The sequence below is a fragment of the Lissotriton vulgaris genome, chromosome 2_1 (assembly GCF_964263255.1).
Source record: "Lissotriton vulgaris chromosome 2_1, aLisVul1.2, whole genome shotgun sequence".
Classification (NCBI taxonomy): Eukaryota; Metazoa; Chordata; class Amphibia; order Caudata; family Salamandridae; genus Lissotriton; species Lissotriton vulgaris.
In genome coordinates, this window is record NC_141687.1 from 1,310,909,242 (window position 1) to 1,310,925,875 (window position 16,634).

The 16,634-nt window shown below is 43.7% G+C and overlaps 1 protein-coding gene across 1 annotated transcript in view; it reads right to left on the reverse strand.

Moving 5' to 3' along the window:
• Positions 1–16,634, reverse strand: part of SEMA5B (semaphorin 5B) — an 848,743-nt gene that overhangs the window by 128,523 nt on the left and 703,586 nt on the right. The window contains exon 14 of the mRNA XM_086957072.1: positions 10,527–10,708. Coding sequence (XP_086813198.1) covers positions 10,527–10,708 — 182 coding nt within the window. The remainder of the gene's footprint in view (positions 1–10,526; positions 10,709–16,634) is intronic.

Below are 16,634 nucleotides of genomic sequence, written 5' to 3' on the forward strand. Positions count from 1 at the left end.
TACCATATACTATTAAGTGCATTATAATCCATCGCGGTTATATGTTAACTTTGGTTTGGCTTTATCAAAACATGTCGTGTAAGGTGTCATACGATTTGGAATACTGTCCCCTCGACAGTCCTGTCGATGGGGATAGCATTCCACCCCTCTAGAGGGAGAAGACATGTTACTTTGCTAAAACGCGGTTGATTTTAAAAGAGCCTCAGCATCACAAAATGGACGCTTCTGCCACAGACACGAGTCTGACCTCCTGCTGCTGACCGAAACTCAGCCGAGGAGGCCTGGACAAAGGCTTTCCTGTCACAGGGAGGTGTCACACCACCCCAGACAGGAGATAGTGGATTGTAGCAGGGAGGTTTGAAAGAAACCAGACAGTGCCTGGGGCGCACAAGTCTTCCCCTTGCATAATCCGGTCAAACCGGTTCTGGGGCACACCAGCCCCAGTGCGACCCTGGACGAAGGGAAAGGGGTGTAACCACCCCCTTCCTGGGTCCCACCCATAGGAGGGACCTAGCAGGTAATCCAGCCCCCTAGATTGGTATAAGAATGGGAGCAGTGCCAAAGCACTCAGATTATCCTGACAAACATATGAAACGAAACTCTGGACCCTTTGACATCCTACTCGACGTAGAAGACTGAAGAATCTCCCTTTTGGTCAAGGAGTGACCATCCTGTGCAAACAGGCACCATCCAGCACCTCGACGTTTGCTTTGTTGCAGTTCCCGCTGGAAATCAAGCAACAGAGTTCGACAAGACCAAGTGTGCCTGCCTTCCAACAGCCCGATCCACAGTCCCTGCAGAGCTGAGACCCGTGGAGGCGACCGGAAGCGTGGGGCCCGCCATCTTGGAAAGACCACGAGACGCTGACCGTGCAGCCCACGAGTGACCCTCAAAGCTGTGCATTGGGGTCTGAGAAGCCCCAGCCCTGAGCCTCTCTTGCACCAAAGCTCACCCCTCTACACTCACCGAGTGCTGCGTGGGGCCCTTCTGCATCTTTTGGCTCAACGCGTTGGCCCGGTCACTTGCCCGTTGGCTTGTGGCCCCTGTGCCAGCGAACCTTGAAATCTAACTTGTGAATCTAGTTGCTCCAGACTTGCACTCACTCCCCTAAAAAGGAGCGCTCGCTCTGACCCTCCTGGTTCGAGTGTAACGCCATCTTCGAATCCTGCGTGGGTTGCCCTTGCCAAGGGTTGTTTGCTCCAATCCGGAAGCCGACACCGCCGACAGCGAGAGCCTGCGTGGGACAGCTCGTGATCCACTCCTGGACATCCTCGGTGCCCCAGAGTCCACGTGGCAGCGGAGAGAAGCAACCCGTCAGCGACCTGAAAGCGCCGGACATTGCCTGGTTCCGTCCTGGTTCCACCCTGGTCACTGCTGAGTGACCCAGACTCTGTCCCCTATGCTTTCAGATCATCTTTAACTTCGATCCACCCTTGGATCACACCGGACACTTCTCGTCTCGACGCCTGCAGCATCTTCAGCTCCAAGCACCAGCAACCTGCGTGACAAAACCCGACACTACTTCGCACCTGTGCACCCGCTTCCTATGGGTGAGGTAACTCAGCAACGCTGGTGTTCCCACACTGGTACACACCTCTAGTGTATGTGTCTTAAGTTTCGTCCTTCTAGGTTGAGCGGAAGTATTCTTAAACTATAGCTTTATAACTTTTACGCACCATTGACTTTACATTGGTGCATGCCTGTGCTTTAAGTGCTGCACCCGAATCCCGCGGGCTTTTCCCGACTTCAGCATTGCTAGTCCCGACTACTCCCAGCGATTCCCTAGGCCCTAGGCCTAACCACTGTTCAATTGGTATCTCTTATACCACTTTTTTAATATATGGTTTGCGTGGCCCCCCGGCCTCATCCATAATTGTGCAACTTTCATATGTTTAACTGTGCTTTTGTTTAAACGCTTGTGCCTCTGCACTCAAAAAGAGTACGGAGGATTATTCTAGTAATAAATACATATATTTTTATAATATATACTTGTGTGGTGTCCTTTCATTTGAGATTACAGGATTGTGATTGGTAAAACAGCTTGCTTAACACGACCTCTAGAGTTAAGCCTTTAAGGCTGCTTAGCCAATGCTACCATTAGGATAGCTTGTCTATAAGGTTGACTTACAACCAGACACCATAAGGGATTGTTTGGACTGATACAAGGTGGTTCCAGAATTGGAAACATCATATATCAGGCCAACTTCTCACAACACCTAAGTATATCGCCGATAAACTGGAAGTGTCAGGTGGAGTCCGATTGTCAAGAAGCACCTGCACCTTACCATTGGAACCACACATTTTTCAGAGAAAGAAAACCTACAACTGTACTTTCTCCAGACTAGCTCCTAGAATCAGGAACTCCTTGTCCCCTGAAGTCAGAATGAATCCTTCAAGCACATCCTTCAAAAAAGAAGTCAAACTGTTTTAATGAGCAAAACTCTACCTTGAACTTAACGACTTATGTATCCGGGTACTGATCTGACACAGTTCACCAGCCAGGCTTTGCACTCACAGTTATGTCCTGATGTTTAACTCACTCCTTTTTATCCTCAACTGTAATGGGTAGCGACAGCATTTATGTTGCTTGGTTGTCTTGTTTTCTACTTACATTTATGTTTCTAGGTTAGCCTGCTTTGTACTTACTGCAAAATTTGCAAAGCACTCTGACACCCTCCCAGTGTCTAGTTCGCGCTATATAAAACTTTATCAATAAATAAATAAAAATATGTTTGACTCAAAAAGATGATGGGTATTATTTGCAGTCTATATGTTACCTATGATGTTAGCGAGGTTAGGAAGGTTACTGAATTATAAGCCAGCAATTCTAAAGCAACACAGCTGTATGTTCTGCAATTACTAAGGATAGACAGCTCAAGTAAGTAGTGCAAACGTAGATAATCAGAGGGTACAGTGTATGTCAGTAGCCCACAGCTGGACCTAATTGTCTGGCATCTGTTTTTGCTGTCTTTGTGGTTTTCTGCTTGAAGTCAAATTATTGTTTGTACAAGGATGTTTTTGGTGGTTTTCTAAAGAATATGTAGTTTGACTAAGATCCTTCTGATGAGCAGATGGGAGATCCATAGGTATTGTCCTTTTATTCCCAGGATTGTACCCCCCTCTTTTAGTCTTTTGAATTTTTATTTGGAAATGGTTTATTCTCTGGCTGATTGGCACTATTTGGGATCCTTTTGGATGTATTCCAGATCTCTTTGTGCATTATGCATGGAAACTTTAATATATTCCTAGATTCTGCAATCGCCACTGGAACACTTTTCAAACACGTTTGATAGGATCCATTTTATTCCATTTAAGGGCCAGGTATGCAGACTGAGTTTGCTCATCCTGTACGCATTGTCTGCTGTCAATGGGTTATTCGGTAAGCCAGACACACTACAGAAACACAACTGGGAAATTATACTCATGATCCAGTTAATCCCTCTGTGCTCAGAGTGCTGCAGCAGTACAGCAATGCAGAACAGTAATCATTGGTAATCCAATTTTATTTATTTATTTTTGACATTTCTAAAGCGCAACAAATACCCGCAGGCGTCTCGGCGCTGGGAAATACACTTACTTATGAAAGCAGGGGGCTAGAGAGGAAAGGTAGAGAACTATTGGTCAAACAGCCACGTCTTTAAAAGTTTACGGAACTGCAGAAGGGAAGGACTTTGCCTGATGTTTTGGGGAAGAGTATTCCACAATTTGGGTGCTGCCACTAAAAAGCGGCGGTCACCCCAAGACACTGTTTTGGAGCGTGGAATGACAAGTTGGTTGAGGGTGTCTGAACGAAGCGGTCTATTCGGTTTGTACTGTTGAAGTTGATCTTTAAGAAAATAGGGTCCTTGATTATTAAGTGCCTTGTAAACTATGCATAGAGATTTGAAGTGTATTCTGTTCCGTATCGTGAGCCAATGGTAGTCTTTTATGGTTTTTGATATAGGTTCATATTTGGTCTTACCAGAGAGCAGGCGTGCTGCAGCATTCTGTATTGATTGCAATTTCCTTGTGACTCTGGACTGGGTGTTGAGAAATAGACCATTGCAGTAGTCTAGGGTTGAGAGCACTAAGGAGCTGACCAATGTTTTAATAGCTGATTCCGGGAGAAAAGGACAAATTTTTCTAATCATTTTCAATTTGTAATGCGCTGTGGTTGCTGTTTTATTTGCATGGGCCATGAAGTTAAGTCCTTCATCAAAGATGACTCCTAGATTCCTGACTTTAGCTGTCGGGCTCGGGGGGGGTGCCAAAGGATTCTGGCCACCAACATGAAGGCCAGGCTGGGAGAAGGGGTCCAAAGATAACTACCTCCGTTTTTTCTGAGTTCAGTTTTAAACAGTTGGTGGCCATCCATTCTCCTATGTCGAGCATGCCACGTTTAAATTTATTTGCTACTTGATCTCCATCGCCTTTTATGGCCAGAACCAACTGTGTATCGTCGGCATAGGAGGTTAGGCTCATCCCATGTGCTTTGATAACATTAGCAAGGTCCGACACATAGATGTTAAATAGTGTCGGACTAAGGGATGAGCCTTGAGGAACTCCACATGGTGATGAGAGTTGGGCCGATTGAAAAGGTCCGAGAGATACAGCCTGCGTTCTTCTAGCCAGAAAAGATGCAAGCAGGTCTCTGGCAGAATGACAAATACCGAGCCCTTCGACACGGTCGACCAAAATAGTATGGTCGACCGTGTCGAAAGCTGCCGATAGGTCCAACAGTACCAAGATTACTGTCCCACCTTGGTCCCTAATTGTCCTGACATCGTCAGCGGCCTTGATCAAAGCTGTTTCGGTCCCGTGATACTTCCGGAAGCCGAATTGAGTGTCATCTAGGAGGTGATATTTTTCAATATATTCAGATAATTGCGAGTTCATGGCCTTTTCGACCACTTTGGCAACAAACGGGAGACTCGCAATGGGCCTGTAGTTTTTCAGTTCATTTTTGTCAAGAGAAGGTTTTTTTAATAAGGGTTTTAGTAAGGTGTTTTTTAGTGAGTCCGGATATATCCCTGACACAAGGATGGAGTTGCAAACTTGTGTATAACTGGTGTATAAGTCATATTGTTGTAGAGATTTAACCCCTTTGATGCTCATGACGAGCTCAGCTTGTCATGAGGTACACCTCTCGTACACTCATGACGAGCTGAGCTCGTCATGAACAATGGTAATCTATGATGGTCAGCGCACAGGGTAAATCTGCACCGCACCGATGGTGTTAAAAAGTTGCTGGATCTACTCTCTGGACATGCTAATAGTATTAGGCTTCTTTCGGTTCTCCCAATATTTCTATTTGTCTGATGTTTCGCAACAGCCAGCCTAACATGTGCACTGTAGACCCAGCATCCAAGGACTGTAAAACAGCCTGGAGATTGCTGAAATAGGGCAAAAGCCTCAAAATGAGCGCTGGGTTAGCCTGCTCCAACCAATCCTGGAGCTACTCTCATTCTGAAAACAACATGACAAATACAAAAACAACAGTTGATGGACAGAATGCAGAACAATGTCATACATTCACCCCAGTACAGAGATCTGGGCCTAGATCCATCGTTGTTTTGCTCACCACACCACCCCAGTTCAGACATGGCCATTTGCAAATCAGCCTTGACCCTGCGCCTCATGGGAACAGTCCAGGCCGAACTGCTAAGCCATGTCTTCCCTGGACCGGAATCAAGCATCCTAGGACCAGTTTCTGGCTATCAGCCGTCTTCAGACAGGATAGCTTGCCTCCAGTGGCGTGGAGAGCACGGGCCTCACGTCTGAGCATACCCGTACCACTCGAGGTGACAAATGCAAAAACAACAGTTGATGGACAGAATGCAGAACAATCTCATGACAGCAGTTCCAGGATTGGTTGGATTCGCGTTCCACGAGCAGGAAGTAAATCCTTCCCTTTCCTGCTCGTGGACAGCAGGATCCAGCAGAGGTGAGACACATTGGACGGGATGGAGTCCAGCAAGTGCAACATATATGGTGAATTTTTTGGGCATTGTGCCCCACCATATTTTAATGTTGCCAGCTATGACTGAAGTGGGGGCTAGGTATCATCTGCATATAATAGCAATTATAAATATTGGAGTCACTTACTGGAGTCCACTGGCTCAGGGATGGCGAAGAGTACAGATGACAACCAAACATTTGGGGTTATCTGTCTCTGCCTTTCTGTTCTTTCTTTCTAGGTCATTTAGCGCTACATACACTTTACACCCATATTCCATATGTTCATCAGTGAACATGTGGAAGCATCTCCAGGTGGTTCCAAAGCCCAAGTAATAAAATTAAATATTACAATCAAAGGAGCTGGGAGTCAGGGTTGTGAAGGAAAGGGGACGTGTGAAAAATGGCCATGTACTGTCTCGGTGAGCTGTAAGGAGTTTTTGTCAGCAATTAGCGCGGGGATACACAGTTGTGCAGCCATGCGCTTTATAAAACGCTTTATTATTATTATTATTATTATTATTATTATTATTATTATTATTATTATTATTATTATTACTGTGGACCATTTTAGATTCTGACATTTAGTGTGAATTTGGGTAAGTTTGGCTGTGACTCTATGGGTCATCATATTCAACACTCTGCTGTGCTGTGGGAACTTTTCCTGTTCTGGTATTACCTCAAACTGCCTTTTTCAAACGATGTACTTGTTTATTTCAGACATTCAGAGTCTGACTTAGAGTTAGGTAGTACTTGACATTCCTCCAATCTCTAGAGTATATGCTAAATTCTTTTGGGAAACCATCAGCTAAATTTCCTCCACTACTCTGTTACATTAGTGTTAGAGATTCCACCAAGGGGTTCTTCTCTGTATTTACCATTTCTTCCAGAAATTGGACGATTTTCCATTATAATCAAATTGTCAATCAGCCCTTGATCAAATGTAAACCATTCCCTGGTTTGGATATCAGGTCAGTTCTAAATAAAATAATGTGATTTGGAACTAAAAAGAGCTATTTAACACATTAAGCGATTAGCTAAACGTGTCGGCGTTCGGGTGTTTTTAGGAGAGGGCCCGCACAAAAGAGCTCGCAGTGGTTGTGATGAAAATGTTGTGAACCTGAATGCTTTTGCGTCTGTTTTTTATATCCTCGTTCTTCTGTCATTTGCTGTTCCCTACAGTCAGGAACGCCTCGCCTTCAGTTAATACATCTCTAAACCTGCAATGATTTGAAAGTAGGGCATTGGCGAGGCTTGTGGTTTCATAGAATTGACTGGGTGTGGGGTTACCTTGAGCTCATAACTAATGGCCTTTCATCGATCAATGCCTTTTAGTAGTGCTTCTGAGCGCCACTTAGAGTTGCTGTAACCAAGACCCAGAGACCGAAAGCACAATCTGCGAGGTACTTAGCAATTAAGATCGCAAGTGCACAAAGAACAGAGGTGCACATTTGTATCCCTTATTATTACACCCAAGCTAAAACCAATTTTGACTTTAACCCCTTCACTGCGGCGGCTATTCTGCCGCAGTGCTAAGGGGGCGGGGGGGTAGGGCCGCGTGGCGGGCTCATGCTGGCGACAGAACCGCTCCGTCACCAGCCGCGGTTGCGCTGTGCTCATGACGGAGCGGTTCCGTCACGGCCCCGCCCGCTCAATGGAACGTTCTGCACAGGCGCGGAATCCGCACCGCGCAGGCGTTCCGAGCGGGCCATGACGGAACCGCTCCGTCATCAGCACAGCGAGACCGCGGCTGATGACGGAGTGGTTCCGTTACCAGCAGGGGAGGGGTTAAACAGAGACATCATATGTATCTCAGTTAATAATTGAAAAACTCTGAAGATTAAGATTCCCCTTGTGCATCCCCGCTTGATCCTGAGCTCCCAGTAGGGATTTTAAACCCTTCACAATCGACCTATACATTATTTTTCACTTCTCTTGCGTTTTCTGTAAATATTCTTTTATGGCGATGCAGTTCCTGAAATAAGTACGTCTGCCACACTGGGAATGAAGAAGGAAGCGTGCGTGTGGTGCACTGGGGGATTTCAGAAAGGGCCCTGTTTTCAACTGTGAAAATGGACCAAGTGTCCTCTTTGCACTCCTGGTTCTCTAGAGATGACCAGTAATCCAGGCAGAGGATCATAATCAGGGACTCCACCGAACAGTGGCAAGGGAGACTAGTGTATATGGACTCACTTAACCATTCGACAGCTCGCCAAGTAACAATATTAAAATACTTAATATATTTATTAAAATGTAATAAAATCAGATGGACTTCGGTTTCATTGCAAAAGTTAGTAGGCGTGTTTGTTCTTGCCAGTTGCCAGTATCCGCCAGGAGAATGTGAAATCAGTAGGTGCACATCAGTCAAATGGGAACTCAGTGCAATGGTTTAGAACGTGGATTCAGATACAGCAGTAAAAAGAAATTCCTTCACATCACACAAGAACGAACAATGGATCAGAAATGAAATGACCACAGTGTAAATCGGACACGCAAATCTGATTTATATGTAGGGTAAACGAAAGACCAGATTGCCAAAGGACCCAGACACCATGCCTAATGGGGTCCCCGAACCCATCTCCAGACCTGTACAACAACCTATGCAGACTACAAAGGCAGTAAAACAAAGCACCCCACCGGTGTCCCATTTTTGGTCCTTACTCACTGTGCCTTAAAAATGAATGCTGCTATATGTCTCTAACTGTTTTTTACTACAGTATGATGCTCCTTACATATCGTAGTTTTTAAAGATAATGTTAGATAAACATGTTATCTTTATTATACGTGTATATACATTTGCATTGTCAAAGGTTTTAGCTTTTACTTTTATGATTATTAATTAATATGCGAATAAAGAAATATTGATTAACCGATCCTCCCTCACATGTTAGTCCCCTCTGGTGCAGGATTTCCTTAAAGCGTCTTCTCCTCACGCCTTCTATATGCATGCCTGCCACAACCCCCCCTGTTCAGGACATTGTCGGTTTACTACTGCTCCTGCTAACAATGCCTGTCTTGTATGACCCCTCTTGATTATGCACGTCTAATACAACCATTTTTCTACAATATTTGAGCTGTTTGGTATTTCAGGTACCTGTGATAAACGCATTGCTGGTACAACCCTTTGCTAATGGTGCGTTCATAACACAAGAACCAGTTCTGGATGTCGGACTATCAGAAACTCAGCTGATGAGGCCTGCGTGTTGCAATTGTAGGTCGATGTTCTTTATTAACCTTGCACAGCTCCCTACCCTTTTACAAATTATGATAACCAGTGCTTAATTTATAAAGAAGTAAGTGCCACAGCAGACTTCAGGAGGCGACTGCAGCTTGCCCAACCCATTGCCCTTGCCAGAACAGCTAATGACAGTACCAGCACAGCTACTAACCATCACACTCCTACAAGTGTGACAATTCAACCTATTCCAGGCTCCCAAAGCTATAAGAAAGGGTTAGGCGGCAGGTATTCTTCATTTTTCAATGTGTATTAAATGATTAAACAACAGTTGTTATAGCCATCTCCAACTAAGACAAACAGCGCCACCATGTGGCAGACTCTCATAGTGCCAGTGTTGACAATTAAGTGCCGGTGCTAAGCATCGGAAACCATCGGCACCAATTAAGCACTGCGATAAGTTTATCAGCCTTTATAGATAAACCTTTGGTTTTACTGCCACTGGCACTACCGGATAGACATAAATTCAGTCTTCATGTCCACAGGTTTCTCACTCTTTCTGAAACAATCAGCCATGATGTCAGCATGTTTTATTTATTTATTGGGAATGTTATAAAGTGCATAAATGGCTCGAGGGTATCAGAGCACAGTACAGTATCTAAGGTAATTACAGGTTAAATTGATAACAGTTTCAAGGATAAATATAATGCGGGAGAATCTGTACAAGCGTTAGATGGATAGAGAGAGAGAATCAGTTCAACACACTTGAGGGGTTCAGGGATAACGACTGGTCAGTTCAATAGATATCTTTCAAGCGGAAGGGATTTAAAGCTCTTTTTGAAAGAAGCAAGAGTTCAGATGGGATGATGATTACTTTGTAAAGTTCACATGCACCAATGGAAATTGGATTGAGACCACTTGCCCATTTCATAAAGGACTACCAAAGACCACCAGATGCTAATGAAATCTGACTGCAACTGACGTAAGCAGCTTTAGAAATGGTGATTGAGGGTTTTCCTAACTCATGGCCACCCTGGCGAACCACCATGTTCCCTTCTTTCTGCATCAATACCTCGACGAGTACTCCTAAAAGTTCAAAAAAGCACAGGAAACATCCCTATTATGCCTTCGTGGTCAGCAGGAGGGAGTTAAATTGTTGCATTTTCTGTGCTGTCGTCGCTCATGCTAGGTTAATTTATGTACTGTTTTCATGACAATCTGCTATTGAACTCTATTAAAATGATTCTTCCCGGTGAATGATGCACCCAACACAGGGAAGGCACACTCATCAGTGTGCACGGAAAAGTGTTAAGAAAGCTCAGAACCAAGTTGGTTAAAGGACCAATTGGGTTATGTGCTTTCTCTAAATTAGATAAACTTCAAACCCACGTAGGACAATACCTAAATAAAAACTTACCTGGAACAATTTGCAATCTCGATTCGGGATCCCTCACAGGCACGGCCTCCGCAGCGCGGAAGTGGGCTGTCGCATAACCTTGAGCGACACATACATGATCCTGTACTGGCACCATCTGAATGCTCGCAGGGTTGCCACGGAGACCATGGCCCAAAACCTCCATCTGTCGTCAGGTTCCTTACCTATTTGAAACAAAATACAGTTGATCGGACCTTCTGACCTTGATTGACAGCAGAGGAGTGACAAGACAGAGACAGGAGGAGTCTGGTACACAAAGAGGTCTGCTAGCATCTCGGAGGACATTAACAAATTAATTACGGTGATTATTCTATTTTCACACATTTGTTCCTAGTGTGCCAAGGTCTGATGTCTAAGCAGAGGTATTATTTTAATAATGATTTGTCCAAATAAATTGGAACTTTAGAATATATGACAAGCAGGAGGCAGTGAACGTTAAGACTCCCTAAAGACTGGACATTGACTCGCTGGCATTAGCTGAATCTGTGCCTGACCATGTACAACAGCGCTGGAGAGAGGATGACAACCTGTCAGGTCCCTATTCCAGGATCCATAAAACCAAGCCTGTAATCCCATTAAAAAAGAGAGGGATTATGTTGTGACCTTTTTAAATTTCCACCTTGAGACTGTGGGCACTGTCACTTTCCATGGGGCATTCCAGATGCCAGACACCATTTGTATGAAAGAGTTTCTCCTCGAGTTACTTTTGATGAGTAGGGCACTGACCTTGTGACTGTCACCTCTACATTTTTTCTTTCTATTAACTCAGTTTCACCTGATGGTTTCTCAGAATGGCAATGTTCATTATCTGGAAAAACAGCATCAGTTTCTTCTTTGAGACTGCAAACCTGACACTTATCTCCTCTACGCTCACACTAACAGCGGTGTTGGCACTGGTCAAATCAGGAACAATTTGTTTGTTATCACGAAGAAATGCATCAACCCTCATCTGGGTGCTTTATTAACTGGCTGGCCTTAGGAAAGGACCAAAGTGCGGGATCCGGTGCCCACATTGTGTCAAAATGACTTGGGGAAATGGAAGGAAGACCATAATTAGAAATTTGTTATTGCACGTACATGCCACTAAAATACATAAAAGCAAGCATTGGTAAAGGCAATAGGTATAGCATGTGCTGTCAGTCGTTTTATTTTGTCAAGGTTTTTGTAATACTTTATTGTTGGTAGAGCGGCTTGTCCCCCTCTAATAAAGATCTATCCATCTATCTATCTATCCATCTATCTATCCATCTATCTATCCATCTATCTATCCATCTATCCACACACACACACACATTGGCTAAAAGCAAATTCATTGTTGGTACCAAAAAGCACACATTGCTATTGTAGTCCTTGGCAATGAATGGATCTACTTTGCATCCCTGAGAAGGAGCAGAATGCCATCACTCACAGAGATTTTACCTAATAACCGAAAAGGGCTGACCCTCTGCACGATGAGGTATGCTGTAGTGGGTGGATGAAAAATGTTAACACCACAACAAAGCCAATGACTGAAGAGGGCTGTCTGAAAGCCAGAATATTTTGAAAAGCGAAGCCATTACACTATTATACTTATCAGCAAACATAAGCTGTACACCAGATGACTTAATGCATTGCACACTTAGGCAGGGAATAGGAAGGGGGGTGCGGTGGGTGCGGGCCGCTCCGGGTGTCATCACTGAAGAGGGTGACAAATTGGAAAAAATATGTGTTTTAAACACATATTTTTGCCATTTTGTCAAGCCAGGGGTGACAAGAAATTTTCCGCACCGGGTACTACCTGACCTTGCTAAGCCACTGCGCTCAGGTATGTTCTACAAAAAATAGGTGGAGGTAGCAAAATCCAGTGACACAGACAGGATTAGGGAAATTAAACAGTGCAATAATTTTTTTTAATGACATTGGTTGCATGAAACAAATTGTGTTATACTCATAGCATAAACACAATGCCAAATCCACTGGTCTTTCAAAACGAACACACAACTGTTTTTTTCTCACAAAGCTTAACGGGATCATAACACAAGAGCCAGACACAGCTTCAGTACGGGAACAGTTAGAAACAGATGAAACAATACGCCTGGTGAGAATAAGTGATGGGACGGACTGCTTGAATCTCAAAGTCAGAACAGCAATCACAGGAACGTAACAATGAATTTGCGAGAAGCGATTGCTATTGGAAATACCCGTTGACTAGTTGAAAGTTGTGTTCACTTGGACCAGTCTCTGCAATGGCATTAAATAGGGTACCAACGGCGAACGCCTAGCTCACTTTCATTGATACTACAGCTGTGGATTTTTAGGTCCAGTTTAACAGCCAGCTGTCACAAGGCCTTACATGATCAACAGAAAAAGAGCTTTAAGGGTCACTACTGAGAGAGGGGTGGTGCAGATGTTTACTGGGCAGAAGATGTGTACTTCTGCTGAAAAGGTGTGCTTGTATTGCAGGAAAACGTGTTCAATTCAGCAGGACTGAGTTGGTTCAGTGGCGTAACACAGTGCAGGGTCCCTAAGCTCCAGGGGGGGGGCAAGCTCCAGGGTGGCCCCAGCTCCAGGGAGCCCCCTCAGCACAATACTCTGGTTTCAGAGCTCCAGATTGAGTCTGAATTTGTTTATTATGAAAAGTTACAGCATAGGCAGTAGGCCTGAACTGTTTATTGTGAACAGCATACTTTAAAGTCAATAAGTCTTTAAGGGTGCGTTGTCATGACATCATTACACTATCTTAAATGTAGACCAGTATATATTTTTTTTACCGGTACCCCACAGATTACCACCATAGGCCAGGAGTTTGGTGTTGGTTATCCCATGTGACAAACTCTCTGGATAGAAGACTTGCACTTTGAGAATCCTAGTCGTAGTTTTAGGAAGAGATGTATATTGTAATTTCAGGACTGTATACTGATAGTGTGGAAACGTATACAGAATGCTTACTGTAGGTCTGAGTTGATTATGATGACCATCCAGTGATTAAGGTTATAGGCCTGATTAGTTCATTAGAAAAATCTTATGACAAAGACCATAGGCTATATATATATATATATATATATATATATATATATATATATATATATATATATATATATATATATATATATATATATTTAATGAAAGTGTACAACCAAAGCAGTAGGACGGACTTATTTATCATATGTTAAAGCCAATAGGCTGTTGAGAGTGGATTGTTATTTACAATGTTAAAGCCAGTTGACTTGCATTGTGCTGCATGGATTCTCACAAATTACTGTAGTAGGAATGTATTGTGGTGATTTTCTCCTCCGGTTAGCCCATTTCTGCCACTGGCTCTATTATTCTGCAAGTAACAGCATTTGCCTGTTCACATGTGCACAGCTATCTGAAAATGAATATGATTCAGGGTCACTCCTTTACTTCTTCATTCAATCAATCAAGATTTGTAAAGCACTGCAAATCAACTGTGCGGGTCTCGAGGTGCTGGGGCTGCTAGCTGCTTTGTGGTGATCTGTTCATACAAACAGCCAGGTGTTAAGTCCTTTACAAAATTGCTGTAGTTTTGGAGAGGTCCTGAGGTGCAGAGGAAGAACAGAGTTTTTTCCCGCTATGTGTGAGATGGAGTGTCGTCTATTGGCTCGGCAGATTCTGGGGGTGTCTTCGAGGAAGAGGGAAGAGGATCATAGGTGTCTCGCTGGTTGGTGGAAGGCCAAGCATTTGTTATGTCTCGCTGGTCCCTTGTTGTGCAGAGCCTTGAATGCATGGGACAACATTTTGAACTGGCAAAACTTCTGGATTGGGAGTCAGGGTAGATTTTTGAGGTGGGGGTTTGATGTGGGTGCCTTTGGGGAGCGCCTTGCATCCTGGCTGTGAGACCGCTGTTATTCTACCTGGAGGTTTCTTTCGACCTGATAATCCAATCTCTAAGCTTTTAGCGTTACCTCACTGGTATCTCCTTATCAGGCCCCCTATCGTCTAAAAATCTTCCTTGTGGGGTGTCTCCTTTCATTTAGAATTATTGACTGCACCCACTATGATTTGGATAAATCCACTGTGCTGGCTGCACCTTTGGAGACAGGGTACACCCTGTATTTGAATATATTGCTCATCTTTCCATGACTTTGTCTGCCGTCCTGGCATCTTAATCCGGGCACTCCTTATCTCCTTAGCTTGCACACAAATGTTTCGCCCTAAAGAAGGTGTGACCTAACGAGGGTCTGACACTGAAACGCGGGTCGGCGCATGAGCCTCTGTGCTCCCTTTGCTTGCATCTGTTCCATGGAGAAAAAACAAAAATATGGACTGTATCAATGCTGTACAATGATAATCAACTGAGCCTGGATCTTCCACAGCATCCTACATTGGCTGATGTCTTTATGTGATGTAAATCTTGTTTTGGAACATAAGACTGTGTTCAGCACTATTTAAATTCACTGTTACTTGATGGAATGTCTGAGTACGTTTGAGTCAGTGTCTGCCTGTTTGCTTGAAAGTGTGTGTGTGTGTGTGTGTGTGTGCAGCTTAGGATGTTTGCAATAGTCGGTGGACATTTTTTGTCTTTTATGCCTTTTCTACTATGTTGATCAAATAAGCTAAATAAATACGACATCCCTAACTCACAAGCTCTTTGTACTATTAATGTGAAAGGTAGCCTACTCAGGACTGTTTTGTATATATCAGTGACGTGTTGCACTATATAAAAAAATTTTGAGGCAGAGTGTCTCTTTATTGCTCATTGCCTCTGTGGAGGTCAAGGATGAGTCTTGCACTGAATTTTGTATTGTCTGTAGTTTCATCAAGAGGTGTGTGGTGATTCCTACATAGAATTTGTTGCTGTAGTCTAGCCGACTGGTGACGAGGGCCTGCGTGACGGTTCTTCTGATGCTGACTGGGAGCCACCTGAAGATCTTTTGGAGCGTGTGTAGGGTGTGGAAGCAGGCGGATGAGACTGCATTTACTTGTTCTTCATGGATAGCTTGCTGTCCAGGATGATGTTGAGGTTGTGGGCGTGGTCTGTCAGGGTGGTAGAAGGGTTGCGTTCTGCAGGCCACCATGCGTTGTTCCATGGTGAGGTGTTGTTTCACTTTTTTTAATTGGTCCCGTTTCCTTTCTTTCCTGCTTCTCCTTTGAAGTGTCCTGCAGCTCCCAAGACAATCCAACTGAGCTGCTCACTGGCTGCTCATTTCATTTGCAGTGTGCTCCATCCTGTTCGACCACTGTTCTAAATAGAGGTGCTATCCTGGAATAATATTGTAATTATATGTATCATTATTTTACACTGTGAGGTTTACGGAATGACCATATAGGAATGGTATTATGTATAGTCTATTGGTGTGTTTTTACAGGGTCCAAGGTAGCCAACATATATCTTCACAAGATGGTAGCTTTTCTGGAACTTTAAAATAACAATACACTATTTACAATACCACTGCAAGACAGCCAAATGCTGTTCTATTTAATTTTATTTTGCATTGCAAGATCACCAAGATTTGATGGTGGCATGTTTTCTTTTTTCTGCTTTTAGAAAAAGACATTTTCCACATGATTGGTGAGTTTGTGCATGTGTTTTATTGCCGATGAGTAATAGGGTGAATGCAAGAATGAATGGGTAAATCAATGGGCGTACTAGTGCAAAGATGAATGACAGAGTGTATGCAGGATGACTTGATTGCCTACATTTATCAGAATCTGGAGAAGCATTTTCAGTTTTAAACCAGAACTGAAGTCATTACAGTGCTTTACAATTTAAAAAATGGTAAATTGAAGTTGCCCCATATCCAATGTTCCTTATCCTGCAACTGGGCTCTGTAGGAACCATTTGTAACTAGATATTTATGAAGCATCTAACCCGACAGACGCCAATTCAAAAACACCAAAATCAGTTGACAAGTGACGTCATGTGGTTCAAAGGCCTTCACACAAATGTCCTGAGTAAATGTATGTTAATAACCAATAGGGAAACCAATGGATGTAAGCCAACTTCATAAAGTGAGAATGAAGGGCACATAGGGCCAGACTGGCCAATTATCTTAATAAACATTCTCTGGTGGACTAGAGTCATCAGAGACAAGTTTATGAAGGCCCATGGCTGACAACTGGTGTCCCTCACTCTCTACAGTACGGGCA